The 22,648-nt window shown below is 35.8% G+C and overlaps 2 protein-coding genes across 3 annotated transcripts; one reads left to right on the plus strand and one right to left on the minus strand.

Annotated features, from left to right (window-relative positions):
- The first annotated feature begins 57 nt into the window (after nucleotides 1–57).
- LOC125653230 (mediator of RNA polymerase II transcription subunit 20-like) lies at nucleotides 58–6,285 on the plus strand. Of its 2 annotated transcripts, none has more exons than XM_048882582.2 (4): nucleotides 58–141; nucleotides 2,648–2,802; nucleotides 3,287–3,558; nucleotides 5,190–6,285. In XM_048882582.2, exons 1-4 carry the CDS (start codon nucleotides 128–130, stop codon nucleotides 5,400–5,402), a joined length of 654 nt encoding a protein of 217 aa, XP_048738539.1. In that variant the 5' UTR covers nucleotides 58–127; the 3' UTR covers nucleotides 5,403–6,285. The 2 variants fall into 2 exon arrangements, with proteins under 2 accessions (XP_048738539.1, XP_048738540.1); XM_048882583.2 differs by having other exon boundaries at nucleotides 72–114.
- Nucleotides 5,981–20,816, minus strand: LOC125653228 (urocanate hydratase-like). The gene is made up of 21 exons (XM_048882578.2): nucleotides 20,509–20,816; nucleotides 19,779–19,909; nucleotides 19,344–19,497; nucleotides 17,835–17,963; nucleotides 17,519–17,580; nucleotides 17,331–17,397; nucleotides 17,167–17,223; nucleotides 16,781–16,867; nucleotides 14,278–14,429; nucleotides 13,326–13,434; nucleotides 12,009–12,079; nucleotides 10,035–10,132; nucleotides 9,412–9,520; nucleotides 9,112–9,200; nucleotides 8,745–8,815; nucleotides 8,485–8,583; nucleotides 8,080–8,179; nucleotides 7,430–7,511; nucleotides 7,186–7,234; nucleotides 6,998–7,048; nucleotides 5,981–6,303 (listed from the first exon to the last, which is right to left on the minus strand). The coding sequence occupies exons 1-21, from the start codon at nucleotides 20,632–20,634 to the stop codon at nucleotides 6,163–6,165; spliced, it is 2,034 nt and encodes a 677-aa protein (XP_048738535.1). The 5' UTR covers nucleotides 20,635–20,816; the 3' UTR covers nucleotides 5,981–6,162.
- Nucleotides 20,817–22,648: the final 1,832 nt, after the last annotated feature.

Below are 22,648 nucleotides of genomic sequence, written 5' to 3' on the forward strand. Positions count from 1 at the left end.
CTTATTCGTAAAATGTAAAAAAATATCTAGTATATACTTCTGACATTTAATATATTCGTTTTGTTAAATTTCGAGTCATCAAGAAAGCCAGACACCGGGAAGGAGGGAAAATATGTAAATAACGAACATGGGAGTAGTTTGGTGGGTAAAATATCCACGAATTGTATTCTTAGGCAACTTTTCCAATGTAAAAACAAATAATTTTCACTAGCATAGCAAAGAGTGTGCAAGTTTAGTCACAGTACATAAATATGAATGACCACCAGCCTAGGAAATTCGGGATGTAGGATTTGTTTACATCCAAATCTGAAATACTCGTGTATATTGGAGTATTTAAAGCAAGACCACTTGAATAAAATAATAAACTATTTCCTTAATACACCATTGAATCAATATTTATCATGTTATGATACCCGGAGTAGAGAGTCATTTCTGTTAACTTCAAATTATTTAAAAGTGCTGTTATTATTTTTGAACTCAAGTGCCAGTGAGCAAGACCCCATAAAAAGCATGCTTTAGGACTGGAATATTCATACAAGTAGTTGACAAAATTCTTCCAATTAGCCTAGAACAAACGAGTTAACATATATTGAATAAATATGTAACACGAAGGGAGAAAATGCAACGGACCAGACCGGGTTTTCGAACCTGAATCACTAGTCAAGTGCTCTACTAATCTCGGCTGAGATTCGGCTTGGCTGAATATTTAGACTGAAGCCTTCACCGAATCTCAGAGCAGTCCTTCATAATTCATGTCTGGAAATTTACTTTCGGCTTCGGTCGGTTCTAGCAATTAATGTGCACTTAGGTGACACTACCTTTCGCTTCAGAAAAGTGATTTGACTGTTAAACTAATCTCTATCACAATTAATTTTACCGTCTAGGTATGAAAATCCCAAAATGAAAATAGGCACTAAATTTTCCGTTCAAATGACAACTTCCATGGCACAATAATTTATCTTCTGAAAGTGAAGAGTTTATATAGTCTGTTTTATCTAGTTACTGATAGGTTGTATCTCCTCATACCTATTTGTATATCGCTAATTTAAAAAACAAACTAATAGGAACTCTTCATATTTTGAAGATAAGATATTGTGCCATTTAAGTCATCATTTGAACCGAAAACTTTAGTGATAGTTTATTTTATGGAATAAACATTCTTATACGGTAAGTAATGCAGCTTAATAGTGATACAGATTTGTTTTAATAGTCAACTACCTTATTTGAAGCAAACAGCAGTGTCACCTAAGTGCACATTAATTGCTAGAACATATTAGAAAATATTATTGTATGTAAATCAAGCCACATCTTTTACTAAAGCATTTTCTTAAAGCAGAGGATGCAGGGTACCACAGTCTCATTTATTACGTGTAATCATTTTAATTTCTGCAAAATGAGCACAGAGATCTCTAATTTTTAGAGTCAAACTCCAGTTGAAATGTTTAAAGTTTGTGAAACAGCAATTCTTTCACATGTATGATAGTCTGATATATGATGATTTGATTCTTGTGCCATGTTGGAGACTATGGTAGGGGTTTAAGTTGTGGTTAATCAGGGGTCGAAATTAACTTTTTCTACCACAGGCTAATTTTAGCCTGTGGGTAAAAAATCCACGGGCTAAAATAAAAATAATGAAGCGGTGCTCTTTTTTATATTTTTTTTAAATCAATGATTTTCCCCATCATTACTGAGCCTAGTGGGTCAACAGGCATCGTTTGGACAAGACACTAAGTTACATAAGTCATATGGTGCAACATTTAGGTCTCTTGATTATCGCACCTCTAATCCACAACTTGTTTACCGCAGGTCTAGATCCAGTCTTCCAATTTCATACCACATCAAGGTCGTCACTAGTGATTTTTTAAAGCGAATACCGGATTCATGATTTTATAAGCAGCACGATCACGAGTCCTATCAACTTTTATGATAATCGTCTACGCGGTGAGCAGTGCACTTGAGTCATCACTACAACCCGACCTCAATATGACAATAAATTTAGATAGGACATTCTCATGATTCTGATAAAAATAACTAGCGGAAGATTTGGTAAAACATAGACTCCGATATTTTTTTAGATAAAAGAATAACAAAAACTTCATACTTGGAATTCAATTTAATCACCCCTATAAGTGAACAGGACTCGTGGCACATGTTGATATGTGATGTCCTACCTCTAAAACATTTGTTTGACTCCGAGTTTCTTAAAAAATCATAAAAGAAAAATCTGGATAGAAACGGTTGTTGAAATCGGTCGTTGATGTAAAGCGTTTGTATGATTCAGAGTGCAAATTTAAGAAAAGCGAATAGCGCATCACCGTGTAAAACAGATACGATCATAGTTTGTAAATCACCACTCGCTAAGATTTTCGAGTATCCACTATTCTTACTCGCTATTTTTCAAATGTACTCGCATTTTGCGAGTATTTCTCGCTAATTTCGAGCCCTGGGTTAATGCACCTAAACTAGACTTTGTGTGATCCATGGGTATGTTATGTTAGCACCAAGAGTTCTTTATTTTGATCGTACCAATGCCTACAGCGAGTCTGTGACAGAAGACGTCCAAAAGACAACTTTCACTTCAGATGGCTCAAACTCACAAACTACCAATCACAAAGTGAATGCATGTTTAATGAACTGTATTTTTCAGTGTGTTTTCCTGCCCTGTGCCTGAGGGCAAGAGTGGACAGCAGGTGGTGGATGGCCTCCAGAAACAGGTGGAGATGATGGGGGCTAGCAAGGCAGGGAACTTTCTGGTTGACTGTGAAACTTACCAGTCCAATCCTCAGAACGTCATGCAGACAGGTGAGTAGTACCAGCTGTCCTTGTCAATTAAGATCATAGTGAGAGGCGTACAAGACTGTGAAATGGGCACACATACATTACAAGATTGTGAAATGGGCACATATACAAAATTGTGAAATGGACACATATACATTACAAGATTGTGAAATGGGCACATATACGTTACAAGATTGTGAAATGGGCACATATACATTACAAGATTGTGAAATGGGCACATATACATTACAAGATTGTGAAATGGGCACATATACAAGATTGTGAAATGGGCACATATATATGTACATATACAAGATTGTGAAATGGGGACATGTACAAGATTGTAAAAGTGCATGTAATTATGGGAAGAGTCTAGCACAGGTACTTTGTAATTGAAAGGTTTTCCTTGAGAAAAGTACATTTCTTAACAAAAATGTTTGTCAGGACATTTTTTTTTTCAAAAAGGGGAAGAAATATTTTATATGAATGTTTTTTATTTTATTAACAGCTCAACAGTGTTTGGTTCACATCTTCCACAACAGTGAACATCCGGCATCCTGTTTCGCTGTTACAGAATCAGGACAGATTTTAGTGTCGGACCTTCTCTTTGAAGATTTAATGTCAAAATTAACCATGGCGAAAGCTGGCAGAGAGAGCTTTTATTCTCAGAGAAAGGGATTCAAAATTGAGTCAAGGGGACAGCGATATGAAATAAAGGATTTCATTATCAAGATAGGCTCCGTTTCTTTGGCCTCCAATTTCAGAGGAATTTTGGTTGAGGTGAGTCATGGTTAATATAGTTCTAATCATGGTCAGCTGTTCCTGAAGTAATGTATTAAAAGATGGATGCACAGTAGAGACAGAAATATTTCACAAGGTTGGAGGGTTCTCATTCTGCGGTGTGTGAAATTTACAGTTTTCCTTCAAAGATTAACATCCAGTATAATTATAGTAGGCCAAAAAATTCACTGGAAATTAGATTTATTGTGTTGCCTTTCAAGGATGACGACATTTACGAATTACTCTGTCCATCGACTAGTGGTCTCTCTGTCCATCACACCTAAAAACTTTATATTCATAAGAGAAGAATGTCGAGATTTAACAAAATAAGTACATTTCCTTGTGCAAGTTTCCTTTGATATATATCATGATTAATGTCACCATGTCAGGCGACAGATGCACACTGGAATACTCTTGTTTTACTATGTGTACTTGTATTATGTTTTGTCACCAATAAACCACCAATTTAACCCCAACAGAATATGACATGTGAATGTGTAGTTTTTTTCCTTTACAGTCTTAACATTATGTCTCCCAGTCTATCACATTTTTAAAAACCTTTTTATTGTCTTTTGATTGTTCCAGATGGTTTAATTTAGATAACTGGATTTTTTTAAATATATATATATATATTTTATTTAATGCCTAATTTACACAAAGATAAACATGTAAATTTTACATATTCACATTAATTCATATAGATAAGATCTACAAATGTATGTTTATACTATAGTATTGGAAGAGTTATCTGCCTTTGCAATATCACCTAAAGAAGTGGTTGGGTACTTGCTGGCTCTGAGGTCAATAGCAAATTCATCATTTCTCAACACAGCAGCTGCATTTGTTTTTGCAGAATTGCAGCATTGGAAAAAATATATGTGTATGTTGTTGCTCTCAAGGAGGACAATAATTTTACTCTTGTTCGAATAGCCAGTAAATAGACATTTTGGATATCCTACAAAGTATAGATTAAATCTTCTAAAAAGTAGAAAGATTGGAGAATGATACAGGTGTAATTCTGATTTTTACTGGAGTTAACAGTATTACAATAATGTAGCCCTTGGTTCCCTGATTTCGTTATCCAGACATTTCTGGAGAAATTTAGAAATGTTGAAAATTGGGGAGGGGTACATTATTACAGATCAATAACATCAGAAAAGCATGGGATTATATAACCCACCATTCATTAGCCTTGGCGTCATTTACCAGAAGTTAAAATAGACAATTTTTATCTATACTGATTATTATATTCATGTACATAACTTTTATTCTTTTGTATTTATACTCAATTATTACATGTAAACACATCTGTTAAAAACTGACTTCTACATGTACAATAAACATGGATAACAGAATTATTCCATCTCATATAATGCACAGTTTGTGTTGGGTATTTAATTCAGAAAATATACATGATAGTACTAGTATTTTCAATTAAAGAGTTTACTTTTAAAAGACGTTCTTTTTTTAAGAAAGTAATATTTTAATTCTTGTGCATTTCTAGGTAGTGTACAATACAAGCATATTTAAATGATTGTCTCTGTTGTCATGATTGCTGATGGAAAGTACATGTGTATGATGAATCACTATATATTTACTCATTAATTTATTTGTTTAAATTTTGATTGTAGGTAGAATATTGCCCTTGTGTTATCCTAAACGATTGTTGGAACCTGATGAAAGAACTTCTGCAGAGTCTGGTGGGGAATTCAGCAGATGCTCCCCCGTCAGCTTTAAAACACAAGCCAGACACCATCTATACACCATCCGATACAATTCTACAATATGTAGAACATTTTAACAATTTCAGGAAGGCAGTGTCGGCACCTCCACCAAGCAGGTGATCCAAGGTCATTCGGGAGTGGATTCTGAGGAGTGTTGTTCTAGTGTGGAATTGTCATTGTGGCAAGGTTTCTGCAAGCAGTCCAGATTCTGTTCAAAAACACTAGCAGGCTACCATTACTGATGTTTGAGAAAGGTGCAATTATTTTCAGTAAAATAATTTTGGACAGTTTATTTTTAAGACATGAATGAGTTATAGAATAATATTTTGCATGAGAATTTTATGAAGGTTACATTTAACTGGCAGATTTTTCATGTTCTCTGACAAGGCTTCCTGAAACAATTTCTCTTTCATGTTGAGAAGCAAGATAGGAAATGTATTCATTGCAGTGTGACAAATACTATGTACTAGTCTGAACATCAAAATGCCTGAAATATAGAGTGCATATTACATGTATATAGAGAATGAAACTGGTAAGCAGTATGAAATGCAGGGGTTATGACCATTGTTAAAGATTTACATGTATCACGAGCATGGATGAGGTAAAACTATTTGTGTCCACATGAACAATGTCCATTGTCTTTGGATGTATTTTCATATGGTTATGAAGAAAAGAAAAAAAGAAACAAAAAAAAAAACTATTGGTGTGTGTTTGATTTATTCAATGGCTTTTTAAATCATATTCAGAATTAAATCATTCCCAACAACATGATGGACGTGATATATGTATGTATGAAGCTTGGTACAGAAAATATGTTCTCTCATGAGCATGTGAGATTTTGGCATGGAACAATATAATGGTGCTGTTGCTCTGGTGATGTCTAGTCTTTAAGAACTCTTTTCAGCAGATCCTTGTCTTGGACATGATATGGCACAGTCACTTTTAGGCCTGGGTTTTCCTCCATAGTTCTACAAATCGTCTCTTCAGCCTTTCCATTTCCAGCCCAACATCTGCGATTTACCTGAAAAATGATAAAAAAATAAAATTAAAAGTACTTAATTTTTAAAAAACTCTTTTGCGTATACATGTGTATATGTGCGATTGATTGATCATAGATTGATTGATCATATATTGTTTAACATCCCACTCCGAGAATTCTTCACTCATATGGAGACGTCACCATTGCTGGTGAAGGGATGCAAAATTTAGGCCTATGCTCAGCGCTTACGGCCTCTGAGCAGGGAGGGATCTTTATCGTGCCACACTTACTATATATGTGTATGTATATATATGTATATATCCCTTCTCGCATAGCATATTCCCAGAAGTAACTTGGTTTTAGACTTATAAAATGAATAATATCACTGAAAATAATTGAAATTGGATATCAAACACAATCTTCACTTCTGATGACCTTTTGGTAACTTTTACATTTTTTGGTCATAGGATACGAAGAATTTCCTGATTTTTCATAGATCGACTTTGACCTTTGCCATTTAATCTACAAAAGTAACATGTTAATGCAAAGTGCTATTCCTCATAGTATGACAAAAATCATATATGTAGGAAATATACATGTAGTTTGATTGAACTTCCATTGACCTTGAAAATACTTAAACATCAAAGTGAGTAGAACCAACAAACGGACAAATCTCTTTTCCGTGCTGCACAACTGTTGGGAGGGGATAATTGAGTAAATGTAATTCTATATATACCCCATTAGACACATCCCAGGCTAGCATTCTTCTGGCCTTCTCTCCAGCTTCCTATCAAACAAGATACATCTTAATGTAAGAAACAATATGTATTACTGACATTATGAATTGTCTAATATGTCCATGAATTCAGTATCAGTTTTTGAGATTAGTATTAGGGGTGTGGGTGGTCATTCAGTACAGCTTACCTTTGATCCATCTAACACCAAACCAAACCCCCCATTGGTTACTTCACCCCTTCAATAGAAATATGACGTACAGTGTACAAATCGTGAATCAACCACGTCTGATGCATAAAAAATGTATTATCTGTAGTTTAAATGTTACATAAAATTGTTGGCCCAAATTGTAGACGTTTATAACGGCTTAACATGAAACTATTGCAGTAGGTGGCTGTTATTGTGTTGCTGGTACGTGTGTGTATTTTCTCACCATCCCACTCCACCGCCATTATGGAGGGCCACCCACGTGGCTCCTCTGAATGCATCCCCAATACAGTTCTGCACAGCCATGTCTGAAACACCCAAAAAGTTTACAAGCATTGGTCTATTGATAGTTTTATGTTGCATTGATATCTAGAGACGTATATTATATGCGTCAATCACTTGAGTTGAATATCCACAATTCAAGTAATGCGCGCAATAATTCAGAACTGAATATATCAATAGTTATTCGAAGATATCTTTAATCGAATTGTTGCGCGCATCAAATGAGTTTATTATATCTTCAAATGATTAAAAACATCTTGAATGTTTCGAGTTTATGTTAATTTGGTGCTCCATAGATATCTTATTTAACATGTAGGAAGAAAAGATAAAGGATTGACAACGTTTATACGATTGTAACCTCGTATCATCAATGGCGGATCTTGAATGCAAGTTATGGGAGTTGGACTCCTCCCCTTGGTTGAAAATGTTGAACAAAAAAAGAAGAGGTTATTCTCTGCCATGTTGGGGTCTTCAACCCCTTTCTTTTTGGCTAAAAGGGCAAAACATTAGGTCGCACCAACTCTTAAAATTTTCTAGATCCGCCCTTATATCATATATGATGGTGCGTTGAGGAAATATGACTGTCATGCCTACCTGCACAAAAAGCTGAACCGTCATAGATGTTGGAGGTCTCTCTATATGGGCTGTCCGTTCCGCTGACGTCATGATGGTCCCGACTTATCACCACAGGCCCCTGAGAAAAATGGAATTTGACATTATAATCCTTACAAAATCTTTTCTTTTTTTATTTCCACTATTATTACAATGCATTATCTGCGGATTTGAAAAACGTTTTTTTTTTTTTTCACAAGGATGTGTTATATTTCTCCCGATGTACATATATAACACTGTCAATGCAAGACGGTGCACATCCATGAACAGAAAATTAAAAGGTTATACGGGAGGTGAGTTGTATTTCGAACATGCAAATTGACATCCCCAAAGTCGGTGAATTTCGTGTAATTTTCTATTTTTCTATATTAAAAGACTGATACTTGCCTTCAGTTTATTGCTGCCAACTGCTTCGTTAAATGCAGCAGCTATCTCGGACCTTCCCTTCTGATCAGAATAAAGTATCCTAGCTTGAGATCCAACAACCTGTTATAGAAGATGTCAACAGAGAAGTTGTTCTGAATCTCTGCAAATTGATGCTGTTTTGTTGTTCAAATTTTACGATGTATACAATGATAATATATACATTTCATGATGAATTGATTGCTTGTTATTTTTCTATAAAGTATGAGAATTGTTGGTCTAACCAGTTTATTCTGGTTGGCTTCCTTTATCCACCTGACGTTATCTTCATATTGTTGTTTAGTACTTTGTGGAACTACAATTATACGACAGAAACATGCATATCTATGCCTTCGCAAACAAATTGTGTTGTCATAGAGGAATCAGCATGTCCGTTTATCTGTCTGTGTGTTTGTTCGTCCATCCTGCTATTAGTCGCGGTATCATCTTTGCAAATGGAGACACTTTAAAAGATCTTGGCACAAACGTTGCTTATGATCATTTGGATACAAATGCGAAAGTCTCCTTTGATTGTAGAATGATTAATTAAATATTTTGGCTCTTTATGACTGATGATGTTTAAGTGGTTCGATACAGCGTTGTTAAAATCACCTCCTTTATTTATGAAATCCTCCAGAACAGACGTAACAATTTCATCTGTCGTGTCTAAATCACCTGGATCGCCCGAAGTGCACACCCATCTATAGAACAAAGATCGAACGTAATTCCCTCAATAAGAAGACAATGATTATAGATCTCTTCTCAGAGTTAGATATAACAATGTTTTATGAAAATTATAGTTGAGATAGATTCTATTTTAAACTGAACTTGTCCAAGAGTATATTGTGTTTAGTTCACATCACAGAAATATATTGTTATATATGTGTGTTTAGATAGATGGTGGATCTGTACCTGAATGGACCAAACCCCATTGAAAATATATCCCCCATGATGTCTTGAACGTAGGATTGGTATCGATAAGTCGTCCCAGTCACACCGGACTTCTCACCCACATCTGCTCCTGATCAGGAGAGGAAATAAGTTTAAATAGTACTATTTTGAAGGATACAAGATGGAAATATCATCAATATGGTTAATATGTCATTTATGTGAAGGGTTTCTGGTATTATAATGTAGTAATTTTTCACAGATACTTCTCTGAAGACGCAATGCGTGTCAGGCATCGAAATTAGAAGAGCTGCAGACTTAAGCTTATTGTTTATGTCAGACATCGAGATTAGAAGAGCTGCAGACTTAAGCTTATTGTTTATGTCAGACATCGAGATTAGAAGAGCTGCAGACTTAAGCTTATTGTTTATGTCAGACATCGAGATTAGAAGAGCTGCAGACTTAAGTTTATTGTTTATGCTCATGATTAGTATGGTGACTTCAGGCCAGGGGAAAACAATGTCAATAGTGGGAATTGTACTCTGAGAAAAATATTCACTGATGTTCTAGAAGAATTTTAATAGATTTCCAAAAAGGGGAGTACGCTTTATTGTGGTCCGATGGACGTAATGTAAAGAATATCAAACCTGCTCTTCCCGCCTCCAGAAGAAAAGCATTTCCATAGTCCCAGAAATACATTCCTCTCGCGGACAGTTTATTTATAGCATCCACCTGGCGCCTTAAACTGTGAAGATTTGAACATTGATCATATTGTAACAAGAAAATAGAACAATTATATGTAATGAATTGTATATACGAAAGCAGACCCAGCCACCTCCTCTAGTACTAATCACGTACTCAAATAGTCTAGCTCACGGTACCAAGCTATTCCAGGCGGATTTCCACAGTCCAGCTGCTTAATATAATCAATCTATCATCCTCTTCCTTATATAAAAATGCTAACACCTGTTAGACACAACTCCGTGTACATGTAGCTTGTACTAACTACTCTGTGTACATGTAGCTTATACTAACTACTCCATGTACATGTAGCTTGTACTAACTACTCCGTGTACGTGTAGCTTGTACTAACTACTCTGTGTACATGTAGCTTGTACTAACTACTCTGTGTACATGTAGCTTGTACTAACTACTCCATGTACATGTAGCTTATACTAACTACTCCGTGTACATGTAGCTTATACTAACTACTCCGTGTACATGTAGCTTGTACTAACTACTCCGTGTACGTGTAGCTTGTACTAACTACTCCGTGTACGTGTAGCTTATACTAACTACTCCATGTACATGTAGCTTGTACTAACTACTCCGTGTACGTGTAGCTTGTACTAACTACTCCGTGTACATGTAGCTTATACTAACTACTCCGTGTACATGTAGCTTGTACTAACTACTCCGTGTACGTGTAGCTCGTACTAACTACTCCGTGTACGTGTAGCTTGTACTAACTACTCCGTGTACATGTAGCTTGTACTAACTACTCCGTGTACATGTAGCTTGTACTAACTACTCCGTGTACATGTAGCTTGTACTAACTACTCCGTGTACATGTAGCTTATACTAACTACTCCGTGTACATGTAGCTTGTACTAACTACTCCGTGTACGTGTAGCTCGTACTAACTACTCCGTGTACGTGTAGCTTGTACTAACTACTCCGTGTACATGTAGCTTGTACTAACTACTCCGTGTACGTGTAGCTTGTACTAACTACTCCGTGTACATGTAGCTCGTACTAACTACTCCGTGTACGTGTAGCTTGTACTAACTACTCCGTGTACATGTAGCTTGTACTAACTACTCCATGTACATGTAGCTTGTACTAACTACTCCGTGTACATGTAGCTTGTACTAACTACTCTGTGTACATGTTGCTTGTACTATGAATTTAAGTTTACCACTGGAAGGATTTATTAAATGTGAAACATTTGAACATCCTCTGTCAGGGTATCATCTGTATTCAACAGAAAAGGAGAGAATGAACGACCGAATGTTCAAACAAACCACGTGGACCGGAAATCGAATTCAAAGTACATATGAAACCATCATACTCATTTGGCTTTCAAACTGATATCCACGGTCGACTTGCCAGTCAAACAATAATGATATTGAATATGATTATACATGCTCACATTCCGACTGTAATATCGATTATGTTTCTTTAAGATATTCAATCAAATTCTGAGAAAATCTATCAGTGCCATTTTACATAATATGTACAATGTTGCTTCTGGAATACAAGGATTTGTTTACAGTTACCAAAAAATTTATTCCCATGCCTTATCGCAGAAAGATGTGATTGGAAGCATCGATCATGTCAGATTCTTGTTTCCCCTCTCTGTCGTTGCTTCAGAACCGGGTGGCCAGACAAATGCAAGTCATCAATTTTCAAAATTTTATCATATCTGGGTATCTTGATACCGTAAACTTTGGAATATGCCGGTAAATGGTGATTTTTAAACTATACATTGTATGATTCTACATTAAATGTGATTGACAATGCACTGAAGTATTTTTTGTACATGTCCGTAACACTGTAGTACTAAACTCAAGTGTACTGCATGTCCATTGTAGTTACCTCAATCATAGATTCTAAGTTACCTTTGTTGAACCAGATTCTTGAATCTCACAGGATTTTCATGCATTTCAACTCTTGCTTCGTTGTACGACAGCTAGAAACAAATTAGTAAATAAAACAATGTGAATTAGATGTAGACTTCCTTATCTGTTTCATATCTGGTTATTTTATTGAACATACACGTTAACGGCAAACTGACAACTCAGTTTTATGACAAACTGGATGTCTTCCGCTTCTTCATCGTCAGCTTCCCATATCTGTGTAGCAGTATTTCATTATCACTTATATATGGTGTTTATGTTTCTCTACTGAGTCGAGACGCGAGGGCATGTTTTGCGTATGATCAATTTTTAAGACAAGGAGATATACTGACAAATAAGTTGTTATTACTAGAGTTTCAACAGTCTCGTTTTAGGTCAGCTTCTCGCAAATTTTATAATCGTTATAATGATCTTAATTGTAAATACAACCTATCGTTGGGTCGAATAATGTTGTCTGATATGTTTCATACAAATAGGTAGGTCGTTCTTTGCATACTAATTTGACTAGCAATTGTTCTACTATTAAATTTGTATTCTTTATTAGATTGATCACTGTTCGTTATCTTCACCTTTTCATGACACAACGCATTATTGAATACAACTTTCATTCTTACGCTTTGAATGTCCCTCTTATAAGAGACACAATTCTTGCATGAATTTATAAATATTACACCAGAGTCCATCTTCCCTACGAGAGATAACTCTTACAATGATAAAGAGTATTAGTATATGAAATATTTCTCGATATTGGTTTTCACTTCTCAAGTTTGCGAACAGTCCCTATAATTATTTGCACACATAATGGATATCTTCTGGGTAATGAATAATCCAATTCATAGTGCATGTTTACGTATATGTAGAGAACAGATATGCATTTAGTTGCTTTTAGGAGTGATGCAATCGCAATTGGAACAGTTATGTTTTTGTGGAGATTCTTTGTCATTCTATTTGTAGATATGTATAGAATTGCGTTGTTTTTTATGCTCTTAACATATTTAAATCAATCTCTAACGTGGCAGATTTGATAATTGCAGTTGATGATGGACTATAATAATTGGAGTTTATAATGGACTATACAATTTTCTAAGTGCGTCGTGTTATTTTTTGTAAATCAACGACAAGTACGAAAGTGAATTTTGTTTGCAGAGTACTCAGATTTTATCTCTGTACATACAGCTTGAAGTCATCACAATGCCCTCTTTTCAAATTTGACACCGTATGTGCATCTATCTCTTTAGAGAGACCCGATGTTTGATTTATGGCAATTAATCGATTATTTTAAAACGGTTAAATATTTACCTGTACTGGATAATACCCTCCCTGAAAGGGATTGTGGCAGCTAGTCTGATCGGATCCCAAATCGACCAATAAATCGCCGGTGCTGTCATACTCATAAACTAAACGCTCCCTACAAAAAGGTGTATTCCATATAACAAGTGTGTCTTTTTAAAATCAAAAACAAATAAATACGGCGACAGTCTGGCTTTTAAAATCTGCATATATATTCGGAAAAAAAGTGAATGGACTTTCCAGAATATGTTTCGTCAATAATGCAACTGAACTAAAAAACTCTTCACACCTTTCACATGACAATGTATTTCAATCCTACATTTCATAAATAAATTTGACTTGAAAATACATGGGAGCATGAACTGCCTGAGCATACGACATACAGCGCGTTCATTTTTTAAACTTGCATTAATACAATGTATGTACATGTACTTTCTGCCTTATTTCTGTTGGAATCCCCAACCATTAAAATAGACGTACTATATTTATCAAGATTCATAAGCACACTGTTCACATCCGCATCGCATTCATGAGGAAATGGCTACCAGTACAATTGGAAAGGTAAATATAACGTAAATATACGGGTTTGGATTCAAAGCTTCACTGCGGCATAGCGCTTCATGAAAAGTATGCCGGTGTGAAGCATTGCAGTTCATACCCTGATGTGTTTTCAAACTTGGCATTTGTTTTCTACATTTACATTCATTTCAGTCCAAATTTCCGCCACTAGAATAGATGTACTATTTTTATCAAGATTCATACTCGCATGGTTTACTACCGAAATGCATTCATTCATGAGGAAATGACTATCAATACAATTTGTTAAGATGTCAACGGTGTGTGTGTGTGTGTGTGTGTGTGTGTGAGAGAGAGAGAGAGAGAGAGAGAGAGAGAGAGAGAGAGAGAGAGAGAGAGAGAGAGAGAGAGAGTTAGAGAGAGAGAGAGAGTTTAAATATCATACCAGAGGTCGACCACGTTTCCATGATATCCAATGCTGCATTTTCTCTTCGATTTCCGTGCTTGGCGTATATAACGTATACATTCGTCCAAATCATCCGTTATCTTCATTACCCATCCCTGGTGGTACCTCTTTTCCAGCGCTTCTTTGCTGACCTTGTATTAACGTATATCACATTGGAATTTACTTTAAGAGGAGATTGCTTATGGAAAATCAAGCAAAGGGGGGGGGGGGGGGGGGGGTTCAGTGTTTGGGATCACCATATTTCCCCGATGTAGAACTACAGCCTTATGTGATTTTGAGTAAACTGATTTTGAGTTTTTTCTCTCTCGATATTTCTTAAAACCTATTAGTTCTAATATCCATGAAAGTTATTCAATAACGAATTACAAAGAAAAGATAACTCTCGGCAATAGATTGAAAAAACTATAACTATTAAGGGCTTTAGGCCCTCAATATGGTGAAAATCCACATGAAATCTAGAATTTTAATCGGGAGTGACAAAATCATGATAAGTTTTTCGCACCGTTTCTTTTAATACTGACGTCATAAATACGACACTCTATCATCTACACTACAGTCATTTCTTATGTATTGCTTGTGTTTGATTTCAAAAATATAAAATTCTTTGGAGAATATGATTCATTTTCTATTCTTAATCACTTTGAGAAAACATATGCATTAACAGTATAGATTTTCTCCAGTGCGCCCAGTTTGTAGCAAGAAGGTATGTAAATTTTCATGAAAAGTAGATTCGGAAAAAGTTGTAGCGTCATGCAATATCTTTGGATCTTCGACATTTTGTCTATAAATGATATCCTTCAGAAAACTATACATGCACTCTTCATCAAAATGGAGTACCTTTGGTTCCAACATATGATAGTCACTCTATGGAGGACAGATTAGCGCAGTATTATAAACAATCTTGGAATACTCTGTTTTACACCCAATGTATCAGTAACCAGGAGAATCATTGATATAAAGTTAATCAAACAAACCCATCAAAACATCCAACAAACTACTAACACCCCCCCCCCCCCGAACAAATAAAAACATGACGAATACTTTCATCTCTACTTCTCATAGATACTCTTCTAATTCATCAATCTAGGTACAGGAACAATCAGTTGCTGCTTTCGTGATCTTTACAATTAGTTAGTTTGACATTGTGATATTACACACAGGTTGTGATCTTTACAATTAGTTAGTTTGACATTGTGATATTACACACAGGTTGAATTGTTAGTTTGACATTGTGATATTACACACAGGTTGAATTGTTAGTTTGACATTGTGATATTACACACAGGTTGTGATCTTTACAATTAGTTAGTTTGACATTGTGATATCACACACAGGTCGTGATCTTTACAATTAGTTAGTTTGACATTGTGATATTACACACAGGTCGTGATCTTTACAATTAGTTAGTTTGACATTGTGATATTACGCACAGGTTGAATTGAGACACAATTAGTTAGTTTGACATTGTGATATTACACACAGGTCGTGATCTTTACAATTAGTTAGTTTGACATTGTGATATTACACACAGGTTGAATTGAGACACAATTAGTTAGTTTGACATTGTGATATTACACACAGGTCGTGATCTTTACAATTAGTTAGTTTGACATTGTGATATTACACACAGGTCGTGATCTTTACAATTAGTTAGTTTGACATTGTGATATTACGCACAGGTTGAATTGAGACACAATTAGTTAGTTTGACATTGTGATATTACACACAGGTCATGATCTTTACAATTAGTTAGTTTGACATTGTGATATTACACACAGGTTGAATTGAGACACAATTAGTTAGTTTGACATTGTGATATTACACACAGGTCGTGATCTTTACAATTAGTTAGTTTGACATTGTGATATTACACACAGGTCGTGATCTTTACAATTAGTTAGTTTGACATTGTGATATTACACACAGGTTGAATTGAGACACAATTAGTTAGTTTGACATTGTGATATCACACACAGGTCGTGATCTTTACAATTAGTTAGTTTGACATTGTGATATCACACACAGGTCGTGATCTTTACAATTAGTTAGTTTGACATTGTGATATTACACACAGGTCGTGATCTTTACAATTAGTTAGTTTGACATTGTGATATTACACACAGGTCGTGATCTTTACAATTAGTTTGACATTGTGATATTACACACAGGTCGTGATCTTTACAATTAGTTAGTTTGACATTGTGATATTACACACAGGTTGAATTGAGACACAATTAGTTAGTTTGACATTGTGATATTACACACAGGTTGAATTGTTAGTTTGACATTGTGATATTACACACAGGTTGAATTGTTAGTTTGACATTGTGATATTACACACAGGTTGAATTGTTAGTTTGACATTGTGATATTACACACAGGTTGAATTGTTAGTTTGACATTGTGATATTACACACAGGTTGAATTGTTAGTTTGACATTGTGATATTACACACAGGTTGAATTGAGACACAGGTACATACCTCGGCGACAACACCGACACAACCACAGATTGAGGCAGCCTTAGGCTGAGCGCCGCTCATACCACCCAGTCCGGATGTCACGAACACCTACAATAACATTGACGGACCAGTTAGGGTTTATGCTGAATCGGTGAAAACTTTTTTAAACCGCATGTGACGGATTTGAACGTTTGGGAACTTATGTGGCAACCCCAGTGAACCTACTCAGAAAACCATAGATGCAGTGGAAGAGTCAAGATACTCCAGCTCTGATGTCGAGGTTTAGGCTTGATTAGTATATTATTGAAGGTCTGACTAGATCAGGGATGGAATACAAATTACGTGATCATTCACGATTTATGCAAATACACCGTCATCCAACTAAGATAGCTGAACCAGATTCGTACCTTTCCCGCCATATCCGTACATCCCAAATGTTTCCGAGCAGCATTCAGCAAAGTTAACTACAAATAAAGCTTTGATTTACATGCTTAAATTTTCCTGATACATGTAGAATGAAAAACATGTGACAGGTATTGGGATTCTGAAATCCCTACAAGACTGCACTAACCGTCGTCCCATGTACAATGCCTTGTGGTCCTATGTAACAGTAACTTCCGGCCGTCATCTGACCATACCTGTCGTCAAATAAATTCATGACATGATCCAGTTTTGTATTTATAGTGATTAGCATATTTTCGATTTGATTGCACGTTGTGTTGCATAGAGGTAAAAAGTGCCAAAAATCATTTAACTTACATCGAAACTCCAAGGGCAAACATCTTTTCATACATATCACGCGAGGAATAATTTGGAATAACCTAAAATAGTTTCAAAATACAGGTAATTATTTTGCAACTTAATCAAGAATTTATTGGTAGCAACATCAACGATAGATTTACAAAAAGAACCCATCTAATAAAAAGTATTGCGCAAGTGAGCACTTGTCAATTTAGGGAAATGTTCTTGAAAAGGTGTTTCTGCAGAGCTGATTAATTTTCCATTTAAGCAAAGAGCAAGTATGTTGTACATGAATCATTTCACGACATTGCACAGAAAAACTCAAATACCGTACCATGCCATTGGTGACAACTACTCGAGGTGCGGCTGGAGAACTTGGAAAGAGTCCAGCAGGGTGGCCGGAGTACATGACCAGGGTCTGCTCTTCAGTCATTTCTGATAAGTACTTCATCGTCAGTAGAAACTAGACGTAAAAGGTGTACAATTTCCGATTTCTTTTGCCTTTAAGACTATGGTGACATTGAAAACACATACATCAGAAAATATTTGCGATCTGAACTTTTTCAACAAAATTTAAATCTAAATGTTTTGAAGCTTTTGAAAAATGTTGACACTCAGACTTTCTTCATCTTGCATTCTATACATAATAAGCAATTACATGTAATGATAATGGGCACCATCGAATAAAGAAAAGAAACCTATATAGGAATTAAAATATAGAATACATAGGCCATGTTACTATAAATCTTCAATAAAACTTCATAATTTTCAAAGTGTTTCCTAACTCCCCTGAATTTGAAACTGAATAACCTTTGAACGACTTCTTAAAACTACAAGTCCCACGCGACTCTAAGCGGTCGCGGTAGCTCAGTGGTAGATAGTTCGCCTCGTAACCAGGAGGTCGTGGGTTAGAGTCCCACTCGTGCCATGCAGAGGCGGCAAACCTAAGACGTAATTGGTCCTTCAACAAACGCTCGGCAGTAAAACGGAGGCCACGTGTCGCAGCAAGTGTCCCCTTTCCCCCCGCCATTGCTATCGTGCCTGTGCAACCATATCGTTGCAAGTGACTGCGCCACATGATGTTTATTGTGTCATTTGATGAAGAAAATATCAGTGTTTTTATTATCTGTCATTATTCTTCAATGAATATCAATGTTTTGGATACCGTAGTCTCTTAACGGCGTAGTCGTCGACACACGTGAATCAGGAATAAATAGGTACTTGAAATCAAACAACCAATCAAATAGTTACAATGATCATTTGAAAGAAATTGGTTCGAAGCACATGTGTCTGTTGCATTGCTACATAGTAGAAACATTCCCAAGAAAAAACAAAAAACAAACAAACGAACAAAAACAACATAAGACACACTTTTAATTCGTCCATCATGTAGTCTGAAGTAACGTTCAAGTTTTTTTTAACCTTTGTTTGATTATCATGAGTAATGGAACACATCTCGATTGTTTATCTTTAAAGTCATAGAATAACCATGATTTTGAACGCATCAAATGAAGTAGTATTTTGGTGTTAGAATGTAAATACGTTATAAAAACATGAAATGCACCAATAAAAAGACGTTTATGAAGAAGTTCAATTTTTCGGCAATATTTTCTTTTTGAATTTCAGGTAAGGGATCACGAATAATGGAAAATATAGGTGGTTTCGTCGGGAAATTTTGTGGTAAATATGGGTTTTTAGCAATATTAAAATTTTACAAATTTCCACAAAACTTTTGGGGAATCCTTTGTCTTTAAAGCAGATGATTGAACATTTCAAATTAAATGAAGGAGTTTGCGTTGGTGAAATTGAGACCGTAAAGCTGGTCTGATAAGATTGTGTTTACCTGAGCCCAATTGGAGAACACCTGTCCATTCCCTCCATAGGTAACCAGTTCCTGGGGAAACTGAGCTACACAGGGGTCAAGGTTATTCAGAATCATATGGATGATGGCAGCAGCGTGTCTGGTTCGCGCGGGAATCTCATCGATCGGGTAAGCTCTTAGGAAAAAATGACAATATTAGTTAAGTTGAATAAAAAGGTTCTTTTTGGTTTTGGTCTACTGTACCTTAATAAAAGTAGGTTTTCTTTATTTAAGATGAGTTGTCTTTAAAAGACGTATTACAATGTTCTACATGTATGTATTTGATAAGTGCTTAATACAAGTTTGATTATTTTCTTTGCAGGTTTTTTTTATGTCTTCGTTATTTTTATGGATGGTAATGTAAAAACTAAAATACGTAATTAGATAAATGAATGACAGTTGCTGTATAAAACGTACCTCATCTGAATCTCTGGCATAAATCTATACATGTAGATATGGCCATACTTCCTCAGTTCTTCAGCAAACTCCTCAGCAAGAGTTACGTGAACCTCGGGTGGAAAATATCTCAAGGCATTTTCCAAGGCCAGCTGAGGAATTTTAAATCATATCTAAATGTCTATTTCTGATATAATGTCTTTGCCTTCAACATCTTTACCAACTGTAATGATAGTCATTTTCTAAATGCGGTGCAGATGTGAACAATGTGCGTATGAATTTTGACCAACATAGTACACAGGTATGTGTGTTTTAATGGCTAGAATCCCGAAAGAAATAAAAGTAGTATATGGTTTAGAGTAAAGTTCGAACTCTGATTCTTTTATTTTTTTGTTAGCTTTCCTATGCATACTTTATGATGTGATATGTCACTTCTTGTAACCGACTCGTATTGAAAATGCATTATGATTGATCTGTCTAAAAATTATATACCATCATCTAGATGTTTGCAAATTTGATTGGAAATACATGTAGTAATTTATGAAATGATAAAATTAGAGTTTACGATTGTCCTTGAATTTATTCGAGGGGATGGGATCATATCTTCTTGCTTTATGTGCATAGCTACTAAATACGACATTTCCACGGGGCTTTATGCACATCTATCGAATTTCAAGTCATTTTTTGCATATCAATGCATATTTCATTGTATGTCTCATAACGGATTGTAAACAAATGAAAGCCTCCTTACCGCCTGCTCATCGGGGCTTAAATTTGGGGTCCTTGCAGGGGCGTGAGCAATGGTTTCGTCACGTGACTTCCTCGGTGGAAGCGGGTCTAGAGGCAGCCCTTCGAATATTTCCTTTAAAGACGTCATGCTTGTTTGGCCTTGGTAACTGGTTTGTTGCTTTATGTACGATTAACACCGACACTGATAAGAGGGTTTAGTAAAATGTTATCTATCCGGTGAATGGTCGTAGTTCTATTGTCCCTCTTTAGAACGTAGTACAACATTACGTTATCAAGGAGGTAAATACACAAAGGTGCATGTTGAAATCTATACCCAATTATCATAATATAGTAAAATGTATTCCGCGGGTAGTCGAAAAATTGTATGTGGAATATTAAAGTCAAATTCATGTCTGAATCACTATAATTTAAAAAAAAAACAAACTTTGTACAGTCCATAGCAATGACTATGAATAAATTACTTAATCTTACTGATACCATGTTATCCTTCACCTAAACGAAATCTACCAAACACCTTGCTTACCATCACCTGTGGAAAGTAAGTCATGTCATTCATCAGGTAACCTTTTACTGACAACTCAACTGTATGACAAACGGAATGATTTCAGCTTCTCCATCGTCAACTTCCCATATTTATGTAGCAATATTCCATTATCACCTGCATATGGTGTTTATATATCTCAAATGATTCGATATGCAAGAGTTTGTTCTGCGTATAGTAAGTTTTTAAATCGAGGTAAGCTACTGTCAAACAAGTTGATGGTACAGGGGTTTCACAGTCAGCATTTCGCAAATTCTACGGTCGTTATAACGATCTAGTTCGTCAATACAACCTATCATTGGGTCAAATGCTGTCTGACGTGTTTCATACCGATTGTTAGGCCGTTCTTGGTACATTGGTTTTGACTGCGGATAACTACGTTTACCTGATCAGGATACAGGGCTCATGGCGGGTGTGACCGGTCAACAGGGGATGCTTACTCCTCCTAGGCACCTGATCCCACCTCTGGTGTGTCCAGGGGTCCGTGTTTCCCAACTATATATTTTGTATTGCTTATAGGAGTTGTGAGATTGATCACTGTTCGTTATCTTCACCTTGCATCCTTCACCTGAACGAATTATATGGGTACTTGGTCGGTGTCCATCCGACATTTTGTTTCTTCTTCACCTGCTGTTTGTTATGCGTTAACCTCCGTACCATATCAAGTATATCGTATGAACTATCAGATTTATTTGATTACGTAGGGTGAGAGAAATATGTAGGTAATTATTTAGGTTACAGGTCACGATCAGTGGAGCGAAAAGTACCGATTCTGCTTTTCACATGTTAACCTTCCAACTGAAACCTGTGATAAATAGAGTCAAGTCACCTTTAAATCGATTGTCATGATAAGCATCCACCGGTAAACGTCGATATAATAACTCACCGAGTTTAAGGAAAAGTACCATATCTAGTAAGAGGGGTCTTCGCCAGTTCGCAAATTCTATAGTCGTTATAATACTGATCTTTACAAATACAATTTGTCCTTAGGTCGTATACCATCTATGTGTTTCATACCATTGGTAATACTTTTCTTTAATACTGATTTCGACTACGGATTACTCCGTTTACCTGATCAATATATCTGGCTGATGGCGGGTGCGATCGGTCAATAGGGGATGCTTACTCCTCCTAGGCACCTGGCCCATTATCTGATGTGCTCAGGAGTCCATGTTTGTCATACTCTTAATTCTGTATCATTCATATGATTTATAAGATTAATCAATGTTCATTACCTTCAGTTTTTCATTCTAAAAAATACCTGGGGATTTTCATTAAATTTGAAATAATAAACCTCTTAAAAATCAATAGCATTAAAATATGCGACATTTCAACACTTTACATCACCATTCCTCACAATAGATTAAAGACTATGGTTTTTGTACATCATAGGCATCTTCGTCAATAGAAATGGAACTTGGAGACATCCGTATCTTGTAATCACCTATAAAAATAGGTCGTTAAATACCATTCTGATTCTACACACAAGTACTCTGAAGGGAATATTCAAAAAAGAATTCTGGTTTTCTTCTTGACAATGTCTGTCTGTCTAGTCTTTGGAAATAAGGCACCAGGATCACATACATACATAAGCTTGATT

The sequence above is a fragment of the Ostrea edulis genome, chromosome 7 (genome assembly GCF_947568905.1).
Source record: "Ostrea edulis chromosome 7, xbOstEdul1.1, whole genome shotgun sequence".
Lineage (NCBI taxonomy): Eukaryota > Metazoa > Mollusca > Bivalvia > Ostreida > Ostreidae > Ostrea > Ostrea edulis.